The sequence below is a fragment of the Amphiura filiformis genome, chromosome 8 (assembly GCF_039555335.1).
Source record: "Amphiura filiformis chromosome 8, Afil_fr2py, whole genome shotgun sequence".
In the NCBI taxonomy this organism is placed as follows: domain Eukaryota; kingdom Metazoa; phylum Echinodermata; class Ophiuroidea; order Amphilepidida; family Amphiuridae; genus Amphiura; species Amphiura filiformis.
The window spans coordinates 44,840,886-44,857,581 of record NC_092635.1 but is presented as its reverse complement, the minus strand read 5'-3'; the positions used below and the strand labels follow the sequence as shown (position 1 = coordinate 44,857,581).

General features: G+C 37.8%; 1 protein-coding gene across 3 annotated transcripts in view; it reads left to right on the top strand.

Annotated features, from left to right (window-relative positions):
- LOC140159096 (ornithine decarboxylase 1-like) overlaps window positions 1-8,753 on the top strand; it is a 35,348-nt gene extending 26,595 nt beyond the window's left edge. For all 3 annotated transcript variants that reach the window (XM_072182444.1, XM_072182443.1, XM_072182442.1), the window contains 4 exons: window positions 5,031-5,185; window positions 6,266-6,389; window positions 7,165-7,249; window positions 7,620-8,753. In XM_072182444.1, coding sequence (XP_072038545.1) covers window positions 5,031-5,185; window positions 6,266-6,389; window positions 7,165-7,249; window positions 7,620-7,716 — 461 coding nt within the window. In that variant the 3' untranslated portion in view covers window positions 7,717-8,753. The remainder of the gene's footprint in view (window positions 1-5,030; window positions 5,186-6,265; window positions 6,390-7,164; window positions 7,250-7,619) is intronic.
- Window positions 8,754-16,696: the final 7,943 nt, after the last annotated feature.

Genomic DNA, 16,696 nt, shown 5'->3' with positions numbered 1-16,696 from the left:
TAGCGCCCCTGTTGGTACAATGTTACATTACGGTTACCGTTAGTCAATATTATTATATTGGAGTCTCACTTGGAGTCCCGTTTGGAGTGTTTAGTCGTCGTATGGGAGTCGCCGGCCTAGTATCAACAAAAAGCAAGGCCGCTGGGCCGGCGCCCCCATACGACGACTAAACACTTTATGTCATACATTTTATTTATTTTTTACTTTTTATCCCATAATTTCCATCATTCTTCAGGCCCTGTCCTCTATCGGGAGCTAATTCATAGTTTAAGGGGGTACTACACCCCTGGTCAATTTTGAGCCTATTTTTGCATTTTTCTCAAAAATTACAGCACATTGGTGACAGGTAAGATATGTATATTATAGGGGCAAGGACTACAACTGCTGTACTGAAAATTCAGCAACTCAAAGCATGTAGTTATTGATTTATTGATCAAATATTGGTTTTCCCTCATTTTTGACTGTAACTCCACAACTGTTGTCTGTGCTGAAATAAAATTTCAAGTGCAGTAATTGTAGGCCTTGCCCCTATAATATACATATGTTACTTGTCCTCAATACGCTACAATTTTTGAGAAAAATGCAAAAATAGGCACAAAATTGGGCAGGGGTGTAGTACCCCCTTAAAGCTTGTTGGATATCCATATTTCGCGGTTAGTGGTTCTTGTTTTAACGCCCCGTAGCCACCCAGCTAGCCTCATACCTCATCCAGCTATTTTACTTACCAAAATACTAGTTTCTACTATTCTATGTTGTCAAATATTAACGTTTATTCTTAGTCAGTGGGAGTGGTCTAGTTCGTAGACACATTTCTGATTGGACAATCGCATGATTTCGGGTGCCGTCTATCAGGCCGTAGACGACCCCACGTCATCATGCGTCTTGATAATGCGTAACACGCGTGTAGAGGTGCGAGTATGTATCGCGCTGGATGCGTAGACTAGTGCGGAATACGCGAACGCGCTAGCAGTACGCGCAACAGAATACGTGAAGTTGTAAACAAGTTTTGTTCATTTTATAATGAGGGGAGTTTTTATGACGGTAACTTAGTTTTTGCTTTAAAAAATTGTTTACAGTTATTAAAATAATATTTAACTGACTAAGAATGAGAATAAACGATAGGAATTTTTATTTTGCCTATCCTCTACCTATGATAGACGACAGGCAGGTCCAAAATTTTTATCGTAGTGGATACCGGCTGCGCCGGCATCCACTACTCAAAATATTGGACCTGCCTGTCGTCTATCACACGGTAGAGGATAGGCAAAATAAAAATTCCTATCGTTTATTCTCTAAATAGCGGAACCCCATAGTTCAATTATGGTACGAGAACCGCTCTAGTACAACAGAGGGCACTATTTATGCTGTATATTCAGTGCAATATAGACTGAATATCAAATGTGATTCCGAGCGATAAAGAATAAATATTAGAGAGACCCCAGACAAACGAGAACAATCGGGGGCAAACATAATAAATGAGGGGGCAGGAATCCAGCACCTTTTGGTATGTCTATGAGAGAGACCAGGTTGATTTGTCGCACTTAAAAGTCCACCGCGAATTTCTTAAACGTACAAACATCAAAGAAAGTAAATCCTGGCCCGGCAATCATGGCAATACGTCTTAAAGCAATAACATTTACTGATTAAGACAACCTAATTGTCAAAATTCAATTCAGAGTTTTAATTCATTCGATTGAAATTATGGCGTTACCTCATGTTAGCATCACGAGATTTGTATATCCCTAACCCTAACCCTATCCCTTACACCCTAACCCTAACCCTATCCCTTATACCCTAACACTAAACCTATAACCCTAAACTCTGGCCTTCAACCCTATAACCCTAACTATAAACCCTAACCGTAAACCATATAACCCTAAATTCTAGCCATAAATTAATCAAACTCTCCTATGGCAGAGATTTCTCGTTGCGTGTGTGAATCTATTAGATGTCCATAACATATTGAGCCGATCGGCATCATTACTAATTACTACCATCGACTAAGGCCCGCTACAGACTTCGATTATAGACCTTTTTCCCTATTTCCCATCATGCACTATTCCAAGGGTACTTCCGCCTATTGGGTGTCGCAAAACACATAATCTCCCCGCGGGTTGACAGAGTTCTGTTCATTATATTCTGGAATACGGGCATTTCGGCTGGTGCCGTCGTCGGAAAAAGGAATCACGAATAATGGTGCACGATCACTAATATACATTTGGGGGGGGGGGGGAACAACATTTCTATGAGTTATTGACATGGTGTCGTCGGGAAAAAAGTTTCCTCTTATTGCAACCTAACCTTTAACACGTTGACCTAGAGGTGAAACACTACAGTGCAACAGAGCATAAATGCCCAAAACAGCAATTTTGGACAGATTGGCACATAATTTAAAATCTAGGTTAAAGTGAAAGATGTCACTTACAACATTTTTTGATCAAACTCTGATCTTCAATAAGACTGCAAAATTTGACACGTTTTCGTACATTTTCATATAATTAGCATAATAAAAAGAAATGTATGAAAAAAATGAATTTATTTTTTATTGTCAAAAGTAAATATGTTATAAGAATCAAACTTACAAGAAAGAGTGATTCTTGTCAAATCCTGCAATCTGTCAGAGAAAATCTGCATATTTGTATTAATTTTTTGAATTAATGGACATAATTGATTAATTAATAAACATTTTTTTAATGATTTACCATAACTCCAAACATGTCAAGCAATATGTCAAATTAAAGCTAATGAAATGCTTTATAAATTGGTCAGAGCACATTTTGCAAAATGCATTTAGTATTTTAGATACAAAATTCCAAACATTCTATTTCAATTTTTTGCTATACACGCACAGGGGCTGTACTTTTAAAATATGCGCCTAATCAACAATGAGTCTTTCACTCCATTGTTAAAGTACTGTGCTCCCTGTAGCATTATGGAGTGACCATGTCCTAGAGTGTGATGGTTTTGTAGCAGATGACAGTGCTCATTCAAGCCTATCAAGGTCAGTTAGTAGCCACTTGCTGAATGGCTGGGCATTATCAGCTATCAAAGAGATGCATTATGCAGCTGCCAATCACAATAGAGGTTTGATAACATTTTGCTAAAAACCCAAAAGTGATATAAGGACATGGCTGTGCATGTTGGTACTTGATTGTTTGGATTCTTACATGTTGAAAATCCCTTGTAGTAGTATTTTTATGTATATATAGTGTATATTGTTCATAAATTATGTAGCTTTTAAATTTTGGGCATTTATGCTCTGTTGCACTGTAATGACGGGACACGCAGTGATATACGGCCGGTGTCCGTTTCATTTTTTTTTTTCAGAGATGAAAAACAAATATGTAAACAACAATCTCTTACACAGATGTTCTACATCGCTTTATATCTGTATCACCCGTGTATTTAATAATTACATAATTAGTAACATCGATGCCCTTTACAAAAATTCATATATGGAATCAGTATGCCCATATTAAGACAAAATAACTGCCAAGACCATCGGATGCACACGATCATACCCCCCTGGAATATTTCATTTCATTTCATTTCATTTCATTTTATTTTATTTAACACTCAATATACATCAAAAATTGCAAGCAAAAAGAAAATACAATAGATTGCACATCATGGATAAAATACATTAAAATCTACTGTACATGTATGTAATTCAGGGTACCAGAATAAACTATTGCACGAGTTGATAATGGAAGAAATACCAATGAGTACCAAGGATAGCCAAAAAAGCCTTCCGAAGAAAGCTTAATTCCATTGGGGTCCTTAGTGCATGATGGGAAGAAGGGATAAAGTCTATTCAACGTAGAATATCCAATGTAACATATCTTCGTTAATCAATCTTTTCCCATTCTATTTCCAGTAAAAGTTCTAACGAATGTTTGATGGCGTAAAATCGATAACATGTTATATAGAATGTCTGGTGGAGATATAATAGCATGAATTGAACTTTTTCCCTCTATCCCACAATGCACTATTCCAGGTCGGCATGACGTAGTTCATCAACCTCATAGATCGTGTGCATCCGATGGTCTTTGCCAGGCCTTTGCAATTATTTTGTCTTAATATGAGCATACTGGTTCCATATATTATGCGGATTATCGTAAAGGCCATCGATGTTACTAATTATGCAATTATTGAATACACGAGTGATGCAGTTACGGAGTGATGCAGAACATCTGTGTAAGAGATTTTGTTTTACGTTTTATTTTCATCTCCGAAAAAAAGTGAAACGGACGCCGACAAAATATCACTGCGTGTCCCGTCATTAGTGTTTCACCATTAGGTCTATAAAATGTATACAAAGTTAGGTTTCAAAAACAGGAAACTTTTTTTGGCGACGACACCAAGTCAATAAGGCATAGAAATGTTGCTTTTTCCCCCCGAAAGGTATTATAATTTGGTTCATCTCAAGTTTGGAAGTGACGTACGTGCGTATTTTGTTCGCCACAGTATCGAATCGCGCGCGTTAAGTTAAACGCCCTGAGTGTACACGCACGCGTACAGGAGCGATTTGTCGGCACGCCTGCGGCGCAACCGCGAAAGAGTATTGACGTCACTACCAAACTTGAGGTGAACCAAATTATAGTGATCGTGCGCCATTATCATGATTATCGGGGATTCCTTTTCTGTGATGAAGGCACCAGTCGAAATATCCGTATTCCAGAATGTAATGAACATAAATCTGTACTCCCCCGGGGAGATGATGTATTTTGCGGCACTCATACCCCCCTGGAATAGTGCATGATGGGAAAGAGGGGATATTATCGAACATTCGTTAAAACTTAAACGTTACTGGAAATAGAATGGGAATAGATTAAATACCGAAGACATGTAACATCGAATATTCTACATCCACTAAAAAGGCTGTATGGGCTTTTATTCTTGCCATTTTCTTTTAATTTTGTCAAAATTAAAAGGGCACATATAGTGAAAACTAATATTTTGTGGGAACAAAAATAAAACTGATATTGCTTTAATTATTAGTTTGTTTATTGTTATATGCCTTTGTCTAGGATCGTCAACATGGTCAAACAAATTGAATGCAACCATAGATTCTGAAGTATATGATAAAACACAGACTTACTACGACTACTATCTGAATGAAGGCCGATACACATCGTTTTGTAATGCTGTCTATGAGCCAATACAAACTCCACAGCCAGTAAAGGTAAATATCTAGGAAGAACATGCATTACACAGTGTCATCGCCCCGATATCTTCTGGGCAGAAATCCCCATGATGGTAGGTCGAATCCACTAGTTCTTCAATAGCCACGCATGGCCATTTTGTTCCGACCTGTTTAATAGTTTCGAGACTATGGGCCAAGGGACCTCCGACTAAGACTATTGACAATAGCCTGGTTCGTTTCTTCCCCACTACGCATGTGCGGCAGCCCCTCATCTGCTTGTTTTTGTTCTGCGCATATAAAATCCGAATTTTTGTAATTTTCAATATACAGGCTTGGTTTTCAATACGCAGACTGACGATTACCATGTTCTTTCAACACATTCATGTGCAAGCCTTACAAATAGTTTTTAAAGAAACCAAAAACAACCGGAGATATTCATTATTTTCTACCCCGGTATTCAAAGATCTATCGTCTGAATATCAAATAGCAGATACACCACTCTACGCCATGCACAACAGCGAGCGCGAGCAATCAAATCATTGCAACCATGTGGTCTAATCGTTCAGGAATTCTATAGAGACAGTGAGACACTGCTTTTTTATTGTCCCCCTCAACAATAGGATTTACTAACAATAGGGTAGTTACCATTGATTAGGAGCGAATTGGAAAGGCAACTCCATTTTGGCGATTAGTGGTGTGATATCATACAGGGCGTATTTCTATTGGTTAGTTTACTGCCTGTACTAAAATCATTATTTACCCGGTGTTGACGCTGTGCATTATCATTTGCAAGTCGACGAGATTTTACATTCGTCATTGAAATTATGTAAATTACCTAAATGGAAATAACCTTTAAAGTGTTTCCGTGAGAGTAAATGCAATATATCGTTATTATATTTATATACAAGCAAAATAGAGAGGATTTACTTAGTCCTTCAATTATAAGACCAGATATTACAAAAGTCTTTCAAATGCGTCAAACGCATTTCAGATGAATTTCATAATTGTAGGCTATCTTGTGTGAGTGGTTAATGTTATACGCGTGTTTGTGGTTTTTTTAAATCAATATTACTATTATTGTGATTAATTACGAATAAACATACTTTCTGTCATTTTAAGGACATTTCAGATAAACCTACGTATAGTGGTACTATATATGGTTATACATGTTGTGAAACAGATGTCATAATACTGAAGACTTCTCTTCCTGAAATGGACGAAGGCGATTGGTTGTTATTTAAAGGTCTGTAAAATTGGTATATTTATTTGTTTATTATCTTTGTAAAAAAGAGTAAAGTAGAAAAGGTTCTTTTTCAGATCCAATTATGCTGGTACCTACTCAGAAATATATCAATTCATATCAGGAATCTTGATCACTCTGTTTGATGAAACGGCAACACTGTTTGGTCTTGACGACGTTTCCAAACTTCCTGGTTGCCGTTTATTGATGAGTTGATCGTAGATTTTGTCAAGTTTGTAAGTCCCCTCGTCTTTGTTCGTGGTGTTCTGCATCCTACTTCTTATCCAGATTGCCTCCTTCAGCCAGCGTGTTGTTTTGTCTGCTTCCTGGTCAATGATCTGTGTTCTGTTATTGCTGATTTATGAATTTAGGTGTCATCAAACATATAGAAACACCGCAACAGAGTGATCCTGATAGGAATTGAAATATCTCTGAGTAGGTACCAGCCTAATTGGATCTGAAAAAGAACCTTGATTGAACTATGAACGATCCTGATGAATATGTTTCAAGAAAAAATAGCAATTTATTCAACGGATTCAAGGGAATTTTGTTCCCTCTCAGTCCTCATCCAGATGGCTTTTCCATGCTTAACAAACGCGTGGCTCAAGTCCATATCAGGACGTCATATTAATTATATATTTCCGAAGAGCTCCATAGCTTGTCCGCTCCAAGGCAGATTGTTGAATTGTATATAGGAAGCTTACTGAAATGTTGAAATATTTTATATGCATGTTTGATTGTTTGTTTGTTTCCTGTTGCTTGTTTTGGATTATTTCAGATCTTGGTAACTACACGCATCTAGTGACGTATTTCAATGGATTTAAGCGCCCATTTTGTTACTATGCGATACCGGATAATTGCAGGTACGATAATGTAAGATGTATACGTAGATACTCTAGCTGAATTAAACACAGACTAACTTAATTCTACATTCTTTGGATAATAATTGTTAATAGGGTAAAACAGTGAGGTTTCAAAATACTTTTTTTATCGGCTAGTCTGCATGAGTGACTGAAAAGCGACATTTCTCAGTCGTCAATTGAGAATTGTTTCTTGCCAATGAGTATGCTGAAGCGGGTCAATGAGACAGAGAGAAAAGTCTGATATAGAAAGAATTCTCGAACGACACCAATGTTTCTACTAAAGTCTATCATTGTTTGCATATTTTGATAAAGTAGCATTAATAAGCATATCTTTAAAAAACAAAACAAATGGGTTTCTCATTTTATCTAGACAATTGCGTCACGTCATCGAAGACAACGTTACCAACCACAACGAAGCGTTCAATGGAAATGATCTGCTGCCCGAGGACCTAAGCCTTCTTGAATAATTCTTAAAAGACTCGGATTTTGTATAGAATGGTGTACACACAGCTGGGCGTAGCTCATACGCGAACTGCGCTTTGCGTATTACGTGGCTGACGCGCGCTTTTGTGAATTTACGCGAGCGTAAGGTTGGACTTTATGGACTCGAGCAGTAACAATAAAAATTCCTTTAAAAAAGGAATGTGGCGCCCAATGTGAACTTGGACGTGATATGGTGAATTCCATGGTGTGTAGATTTGGTATTATAATGATTTTTCTAGGGAAGAGTAGAAGATGATCAAATGCAAGAGAAATGTGTTTGATTGGGGAAGGTGTTCTGACAATCCAAATATAAAGTTAGTCCACCTCAAATGACCTGTAACAATTTGTGATTGACATTACTTAATTCACCTCGGATGACTTTGATCTGACATTCAACATTTTCGCGCTTACACCAATCATATCCATAACATTTAACTCTTACAACCTCCTGTCAACTCTCTAATTTAAAACTCTAAATTTCTGTCTGTTTGCCTTTTCTGTCTTATTTAGTACACTACAGTTTGATAAGCAAACATTGCTGGGTAGATAACAGGATTTAGTTATTTACTTAATCCAATCATGGAGGTAGTAGCTAGATTCTATGGTAATTAGCAAACAAAAGCCATCAGTTTAAGATCTTATCACTATGGACCACAAGAGTCTCATCCCAATGGCATAGTCCAATAACCTCAATTACATAATCATAGTGCAAAATTTGACCTCAAGTTGCAGAGTATGAGTTTGTGGAGAAAGGATGAATGTACAAATGTATTAGGGTTTAAGAACTGTTCCCATGATAGATGAGCATGTTGTGGATCCTAGTGTATGGTCAAATGTCACCGTCTATCGGGTTCTAAGGCACACGGTAAACTGGTTGAACGCATACAAAGGTCAGGATTTATTTGGTGTTTTTATAAATCCTAATTTTGTATTTTAAACAAAGTATATACGCTCACCATTTTATCCCGTGTATATCAGAAAACAATAATAAAATAAAATCCAAGCAAATTGTGGTTTTATTTCTGAGGTGGGCATAATTTTAGCAAAACAATTGCGAAGTCAATCTAGCAAGAGTGAAATTAAAAGCTTTTCACAAAGTAATGCCTATATTGTGGCGCGCCTCCGTAGAGGGCGCCACAAAAACCGAATAATTCTTGCCTATTACGAGATGATCATAGTATAAGGGTCGATACTATCACCAGACAAAATCAGATATTACAGTCAGGCGATAGGTGCGACCAGCAAGTTTTAAAAATAAACGACTGATAAAAAAATAATACTAATGCTAATACTAATACTGATATCGAGAATTTTTGAAGACTTGAAAAAATTACTTTCGCACTGCTTTTCTTGTTGAATATTCTAAGACACCCTTCATGCAAATTCTTGGCTCCATTTGCCAAAAATCAAGTTTTTCACAATTTTTTTAATTCTCTCCGGGAATAAATGATTAAATTGTTACACCTTACCTACCCCATTGTATAGTCTGGATTGTAGCTCTTGGAATACTTTCACAAGAGCGAAATGAAATGGTCATCTTTGATGGCCGGTCCTACCCCGGGGAATGTACTGGGTAAAATTTTATCACTAAAATGAGCGCAAAGAATGGATCTACGATTAGCTTAGGTCGTTTGGGCGTGAAACGCGTGCGTTGTTTTTTTATGACTGATAAAAAATCTTGGGGAGATTAGTACAACCCCCTTCGTAGTTTTAGGGTTAATAAAGATTGACATGATGAAATGAAAACTAGAGCGATAACCGCACCATAGATGAACCATGTGGCTTCGGCAGTATATTGTGGTAGGCCTATACCACTGCCACCCGGAGTCTGTAATGGACATAATCTCGAAATGCTACGAAGGTATGACCGCCCGAGTTACCGCCCGAGTGGTGTTAATGAAAGAGGAAAAGTAAAGAATATAAACTAAACTAGAGCAACTGTGCCCTTTGCAAGGGCATGAGGTAAGTTAGGCGGATGACTGTGATGATCTGATCAAGCAGCAATACTGTGCTGGATAGTATTAATTTTAATAAGACTGTTTCATTAATTGCCGTTTTAATGGCTGGCATTTTGAAAACTACACCACATTTCGCAATAATACATTCTAGAAACGCTTGCTGTTAGAATAAGAACAATTTTAATGCTAATTTATTGCACAATTTAGGGAAGCGTGGTTACCTTTTTAAAATAACCGAGTGAGAGGGTTTTCAAGAAAATATTTTTCCTGTCAAAACTGAAGCATCCTCTGTATAAAGGAAAATATGAATATTAACTGCACATCATATATAACGATTCGTGATACCCAATTGTGGCACATTTGATGTCGTTTAAGAAGCAGAGAATTTTATTTCAATTTTATATACGCCAAAATTTTTTTTAATTGAGCAAGAATAAGGATAGAAAAAACGTTGAAAATCCTATGTGAATATTACATTAGACCCAACCAAAGATTACTGTTTCGTTTTTATGGTAATCTAATCTTTTATTTCCTGAAAAAACATTTTGGGTCTAATGTCGAATATTCACATACTTGATCAAAACATCGAACGCTATAGTATTTGACTGACCATGTAAATGTACTGAGACACAAGCACGTGTCAAAATCGATATAATGTATTGTCCATATAGACGCCCAGTTATCATGTTTATTGTTGGATTTTTTTTGTATAAAACACGCAGTTAACAATAATTGAGCGCTAATAATACACATAAATGTTTTTAGGCAAATAAAATTCCAAAATATGGTACGTTTTCTGCCTTTGCTTGCCACGTGGTAGGCCTATGTTGAAGTTGCGATTATATCTTCAAATAAGTTTCAAATGAATTCCAACAAGACAAGTGGCCGAGTGGTCTAAGGCGCTGGGTTCATAGTGTGTCCAAAGCAGTCCGCCGCCGTGAGTTCGAACCCGCCTCCGCCAAACTTTAATGAAGTAAAATTAAAATTAAAATTTTACTTTAAAAAAATTTCATATTGGGGAAATGTGACTGGCAGAATTTATGTATGGCGTGGAGTGGTGTGTTTGAAAACTTGACTTTTGACCTCTTTATGACCCCCTTAATAACCTAAAATGAATTTTAAAATATTTAAAACATGTTAAGAATGTCATAAGGATCATTGCATTTAAATTTCAGCTCAATTGAAGCATTTTGAAAACTTGACCTTTGACCCCCTTTATGACCCCCTTAATGGCCTTAAATGAATCTTAAAATGTTTTTAAAATGTTTAGAATGTCATAAGGATCATTGCATATAAATTTCAGCTCAATTGGAGCATTTTGAAAACCTTGACCTTTGCCCCCTTTATGACCCCTTAATGACCTTAAATAAATTTTTTAATGTTTTAAACATGTTTAGAATGTCATAAGGATCATAGCATTTAAATTTAAGCTCAATCGGAGCATTTTCGGTTAAAATGATCTTTTTTGACCCCTGGATGACCTCTGACGTTTGGAAATATTTTTATTATATTCTTTATGTTTTCCTCTTTCATATGACACCACTCATGGGGTCATACCTTCGTGGCATTTAGAGATATGTCCATTTCAGACCAAATGGTTAGTCAGTTAGTAAGCTAGTAAGCTAGTAAGTAAGCTAGTAACATTTACTCATAGGCTGATACCATTTCATGGTTCAGCAAAAATATGATCAAATAAGATGCTACCTATTTATTTACCAGGTCACGTAGGGTACTTGCTCAATACTATACATGTATAGATTATGCCCATATCATTTTCCCATTGAAAAGACAACATTTATTTTCAATATACCAGTTATTTCATTTGTGGCGGGATGGCCGATTGCCAAAAAGGAACAGGACGAGCCTTTGTTTTTATTAAAACTGTCTCAATGAGTATCTTAAAATGAAATAGACTGGAATTTGATTATGAAAGTCAGGTGGCCGGGTTGACACCAGTTCCTTAACAGGAACACGAAAAGTTTTGTATGAGACGTGGGCAAGTCGTGGGGGCAGAACCCCACCGTCAGAGTATCTTTTACAAACAGAAGTGCATCTAAATAATCCTCCACGTAGGTCGTTCCAATTTAACTTCAACAGTACTTTATTTACTTATTTCCAGACTTCAACATACAAGACAAGTCACACCCCTATCCTATACTTTAGCTTCCTACTCCTACCACTACCTCTGCAATACTACACAGCTAGCACCCTCTCTCATCTGCACAGCAAGGACGAGAATCAATAGGAAAAAATCCGGGGAAAAAATGTGTTAAAATGTTATTTCGGTACCAAATGAAAATGTTGGCATAATAGCTCAGCGCATGCTAATAGTAACGACACTTGCAAACACATGGCACGCATGTATTGGCAAGGTATCATCATAAAATTTATCAAATATCATATAAACACAACTTCTTTTTGCCAAATGAAAATTTGGGCAGCATGCCTCCCCTCTAGGTGCTGACCGGATTTTCAATAATACATAAAAAATGTCACACCTGCGGTATGCATCTTTATGTATCATCACCATTTTAAGATTACAACATAATAAGACAATATGATTCCAGCAGACTGTGTTATAACAAAATATAATACAAACCATTAGGCCCCCATCATCAGGCCTCCGGTTGGTCACTCCTCTGTACTACAAATAATAACTCGCCAAAATAATATCCTCTCTAATACCACAGTACTCCTCAGACTTAGTTGATGTATCTCTAAGGAATACTACTCTATATTAGTTGACACTCCACACAGGATTAACCCCGGGAACTCGCAGGGCCGGCGTTAATCCTTACTACTCCATATTAGTTGCTACTCCACTAAGGATTAACCCAGGGAACCGCAGGGCCGGCGTTAATCCCTACTACTCCATATTAGTTGATACTCCACTCAGGATTAACCCCGGGAACCGCAGGACCGGCGTTAATCCATACTACTCCATATTAGTTGATACTCCACTCAGGATTAACCCCGGGAACCGCAGGGCCGGCGTTAATCCCTACTACTCCATATTAGTTGATACTCCACTCAGGATTAACCCCGGGAACCGCAGGGCCGGCGTTAATCCATACTACTCCATATTAGTTGCTACTCCACTCAGGATTAACCCCGGGAACCGCAGGGCCGGCGTTAATCCCTACTACTCCATATTAGTTGATACTCCACTCAGGATTAACCCCGGGAACCGCAGGGCCGGCGTTAATCCCTACCACTCCATATTAGTTGATACTCCACTCAGGATTAACCCCGGGAACCGCAGGGCCGGCGTTAATCCCTACTACTCCATATTAGTTGATACTCACTCAGGATTAACCCCGGGAACCGCAGGACCGGCGTTAATCCATACTACTCCATATTAGTTGATACTCCACTCAGGATTACCCCGGGAACCGCAGGGCTGGCGTTAATCCATACTACTCCATATTAGTTGATACTCACTCCGGATTAACCCCGGGAACCGCAGGACCGGCGTTAATCCATACTACTCCATATTAGTTGATACTCACTCCGGATTAACCCGGGAACCGCAGGGCCGGCGTTCATCCCTACTACTCCATATTAGTTGCTACTCCACTCAGGATTAACCCCGGGAACCGCAGGGCCGGCGTTAATCCATACTACTCCATATTAGTTGATACTCCACTCAGGATTAACCCCGGGAACCGCAGGGCCGGCGTTAATCCCTACTACTCCATATTAGTTGATACTCCACTCAGGATTACCCCGGGAACCGCAGGGCTGGCGTTAATCCATACTACTCCATATTAGTTGATACTCCACTCAGGATTAACCCCGGGAACCGCAGGACCGGCGTTAATCCATACTACTCCATATTAGTTGATACTCCACTCCGGATTAACCCCGGGAACCGCAGGGCCGGCGTTAATCCCTACTACTCCATATTAGTTGTTACTCCACTCAGGATTAACCCCGGGAACCGCAGGGCCGGCGTTAATCCCTACTACTCCATATTAGTTGATACTCCACTCAGGATTACCCCGGGAACCGCAGGGCCGGCGTTAATCCCTACTACTCCATATTAGTTGATACTCCACTCAGGATTAACCCGGGAACCGCAGGGCCGGCGTTAATCCCTACTACCCCATACTAGTTGGTATTTCACTCAGGATTAACCCCGGGAACCGCAGGGCCGGCGTTAATCCATACTACTCCATATTAGTTGATACTCGACTCCACTCAGGATTATCCCCGGGAACCGCAGGGCCGGCGTTAATCCCTACTACTCCATATTAGTTGATACTCCACTCCGGATTAACCCCGGGAACCGCAGGGCCGGCGTTAATCGCTACTACTCCATAGTACTAGTTGATACTCAGGCCTGTAGGCCCATGTATATCCTACTGAAAGCAAACACATGCACAAAGTCCGTTGGAATCAATAAAATAAAATAAAATTAATAAATAATAAATATTGCCCATCACTTACCACGTCTTTCCGTGAACGCTTAATATTCACATAAATATATATGAATATTTAAATATACTTTTTCACACAACGCATAGGCCTAAATAAGATTATAGGCCCTGTACATGACAATCTAATAATAAAAACCTAACTATCCTGAAGTAGCATTTGGGTGTGACTTGTACATAAATACTATGATCTAAATGTTAAAGCCTCTATGATTTGAAACAAATTGTAATTTCGTTATAAAGACTGCTTTTGGTTGAGGCCAATGTTTGTATACTAAATAATAAGCATGAATAATGTCAAAGGTCAGGCAACATTGCAAACACGTAATAATTTGTGAAAAGTGAGAGAGAGAGTGTGAGTATTATTTTCCAAACGAAAATAATACAACGCGAAAATATAGTGATCCCTATTAATTATGCACAACATGCCGCGTCTAAAATAATTAATTGAATTCCAGATCCGAAAATATAGCACATGTACATTGTATATGCACTCCTAGTAATGCACCTGTAACTGTACACGCACCTTTGACCTCGAAGACATTAGCCTGCACGTAATCCATGTCGCCGCGCAAGCACCCACACAATGATGGAAACCATATTTAAAGGGCATTTCGTGATCCACAGCCTCATCCCCCACTTTTCTCAAAAAAAGTTGAGATTTTTATATCACTGGAAACCTCTGGCTACATAATGTTTATGTACAAAATATTTCTTGCAGATTAATTCGTTTAGCAAAGATATCGTGAAATTCGAATTTCGTTCTGGTGCACCAGAACGAAATTACAACGCATTGTCTATGGAGCAGTGTAATACACATAATCATGCATAACTCGCGAACGCAAAATCGGAATCAACTGAAATTTTGGGAATAGGTTTTTTACTTGGATATCTAATGAAAAATGACATAAATAGAGGATGCTAGGATCACGAAATACTCCTTTAATTACACAAATAAAATAATTCACAACACCAAACTAATCCAGCTCTTTCTCACTTTCCACTTTACCTAGAAAGCTGAATTGCACACCATAGTAAGGGCAAAGGTATGCTGTCTTGTTTAGGACCTGCGATTATAAAATACTATAATGACAAATCATGATTTTAGAGGTGCATTTGAAACCATAAACAACAAGAAATTTGCCTGGATGCGTACTGCATACCGTATACACGTGCGAGACAACATGACAAAATCACTAAACTTACGTATGATGAAAATCGTCCAAAACACATTTTAAAATTGATTTCACGATCTCAAAACCACCTTTACGCGTTCTATACACAATATCCTAACGTAATGTGGAACGATTAAATTCCGAAAACATTTTAATACTTTAAAAATAATGAATTTAAAAATACGACTAAGAAAAACTGTGTATAATTACCTGCACAGCAAGGACGAGAATGACATGCGGGAGCCCAGCCAGCTAGCACGTACGGCGCGCTGATTGGCTGACGGTTTAATTGTTTGAATGGAGCATGGGCAGAACGCCCATTAGATGACGTAATGCAGAAATGAAATTTAAAGGAGTACTACGCGATTTGGGTAGGAAAATGAAATGGGGATTACCTAAAAATAATATTATGTGTTGACTTGATTTACCAATACCGTTTCACATTAATAACATTTTCAATACTTTTTATACACAAAACAATACAGGATAGGATAGGATATTATCTTTGACTCGCTGCGCTCGCAACATGATACAAAACCATTTAAGGATTGGAAATTGGGATCCTAACAATTTTGCACACTTTTGGACATTTTACCCCCAGCGCTCATAATTATTGCACAGCCCATAAGTATGTCCAAATAATTTAGCCCAATCAAATTATGAAATCAATGTTGGTCAAATCATGTTAAAACCCATACTAATGTATTCTTGTATAGTTTCACCAATTTCCGATGTACAGCAGGAAAAAGGTCATTAATAACAATAATTCGGATATTTCAAGGGACAAAAATTGAAAATTTTGATTTCGATGAAAATGGTCTCAGATTGCACCGCTTGCAAAAACATTTAAAACTAGTATTTTACAATACTCAGGTAGTTTACCTTTATCAATGTAAAATTTATTGAGCCCTGTTGACCTTGACCTATTTTGTGATTTGTACACGAAGTCCAATGCCTGATTTTGTCCTAAAACAATAAAACAGATAAGTAATGATTATTTTATTTGTCTAAGATCGTGCAAATAAATTACTATATACTACTACATAGTATTTATCATCATCATTTTATAGCTAGGTTCATGCTATTCTCTCATTTCCACGAAGTTCCTGCAGGAGTACGGCGGGTCTAAATTAAATGAAGTATTTGTTAAGTAATTATTGTGTCTACATACCGTTTTTAACTGGCTGGTTGGTCGGTTTTTATGACACTTAAGGGATCGGATAGACATGAGAGTACATCAGGCATATCGAATCGTATTCTGAATAAGAGGAATGTACTTCTGATATCAATATAATTTTGATTTTTTTTTTTCCTTTTAAATGGGCGATATAATATAAAACACATTTTAGGCCCTGTGGCAAATTATTAAAAATGTATTTGATTTCTTTTAAATTT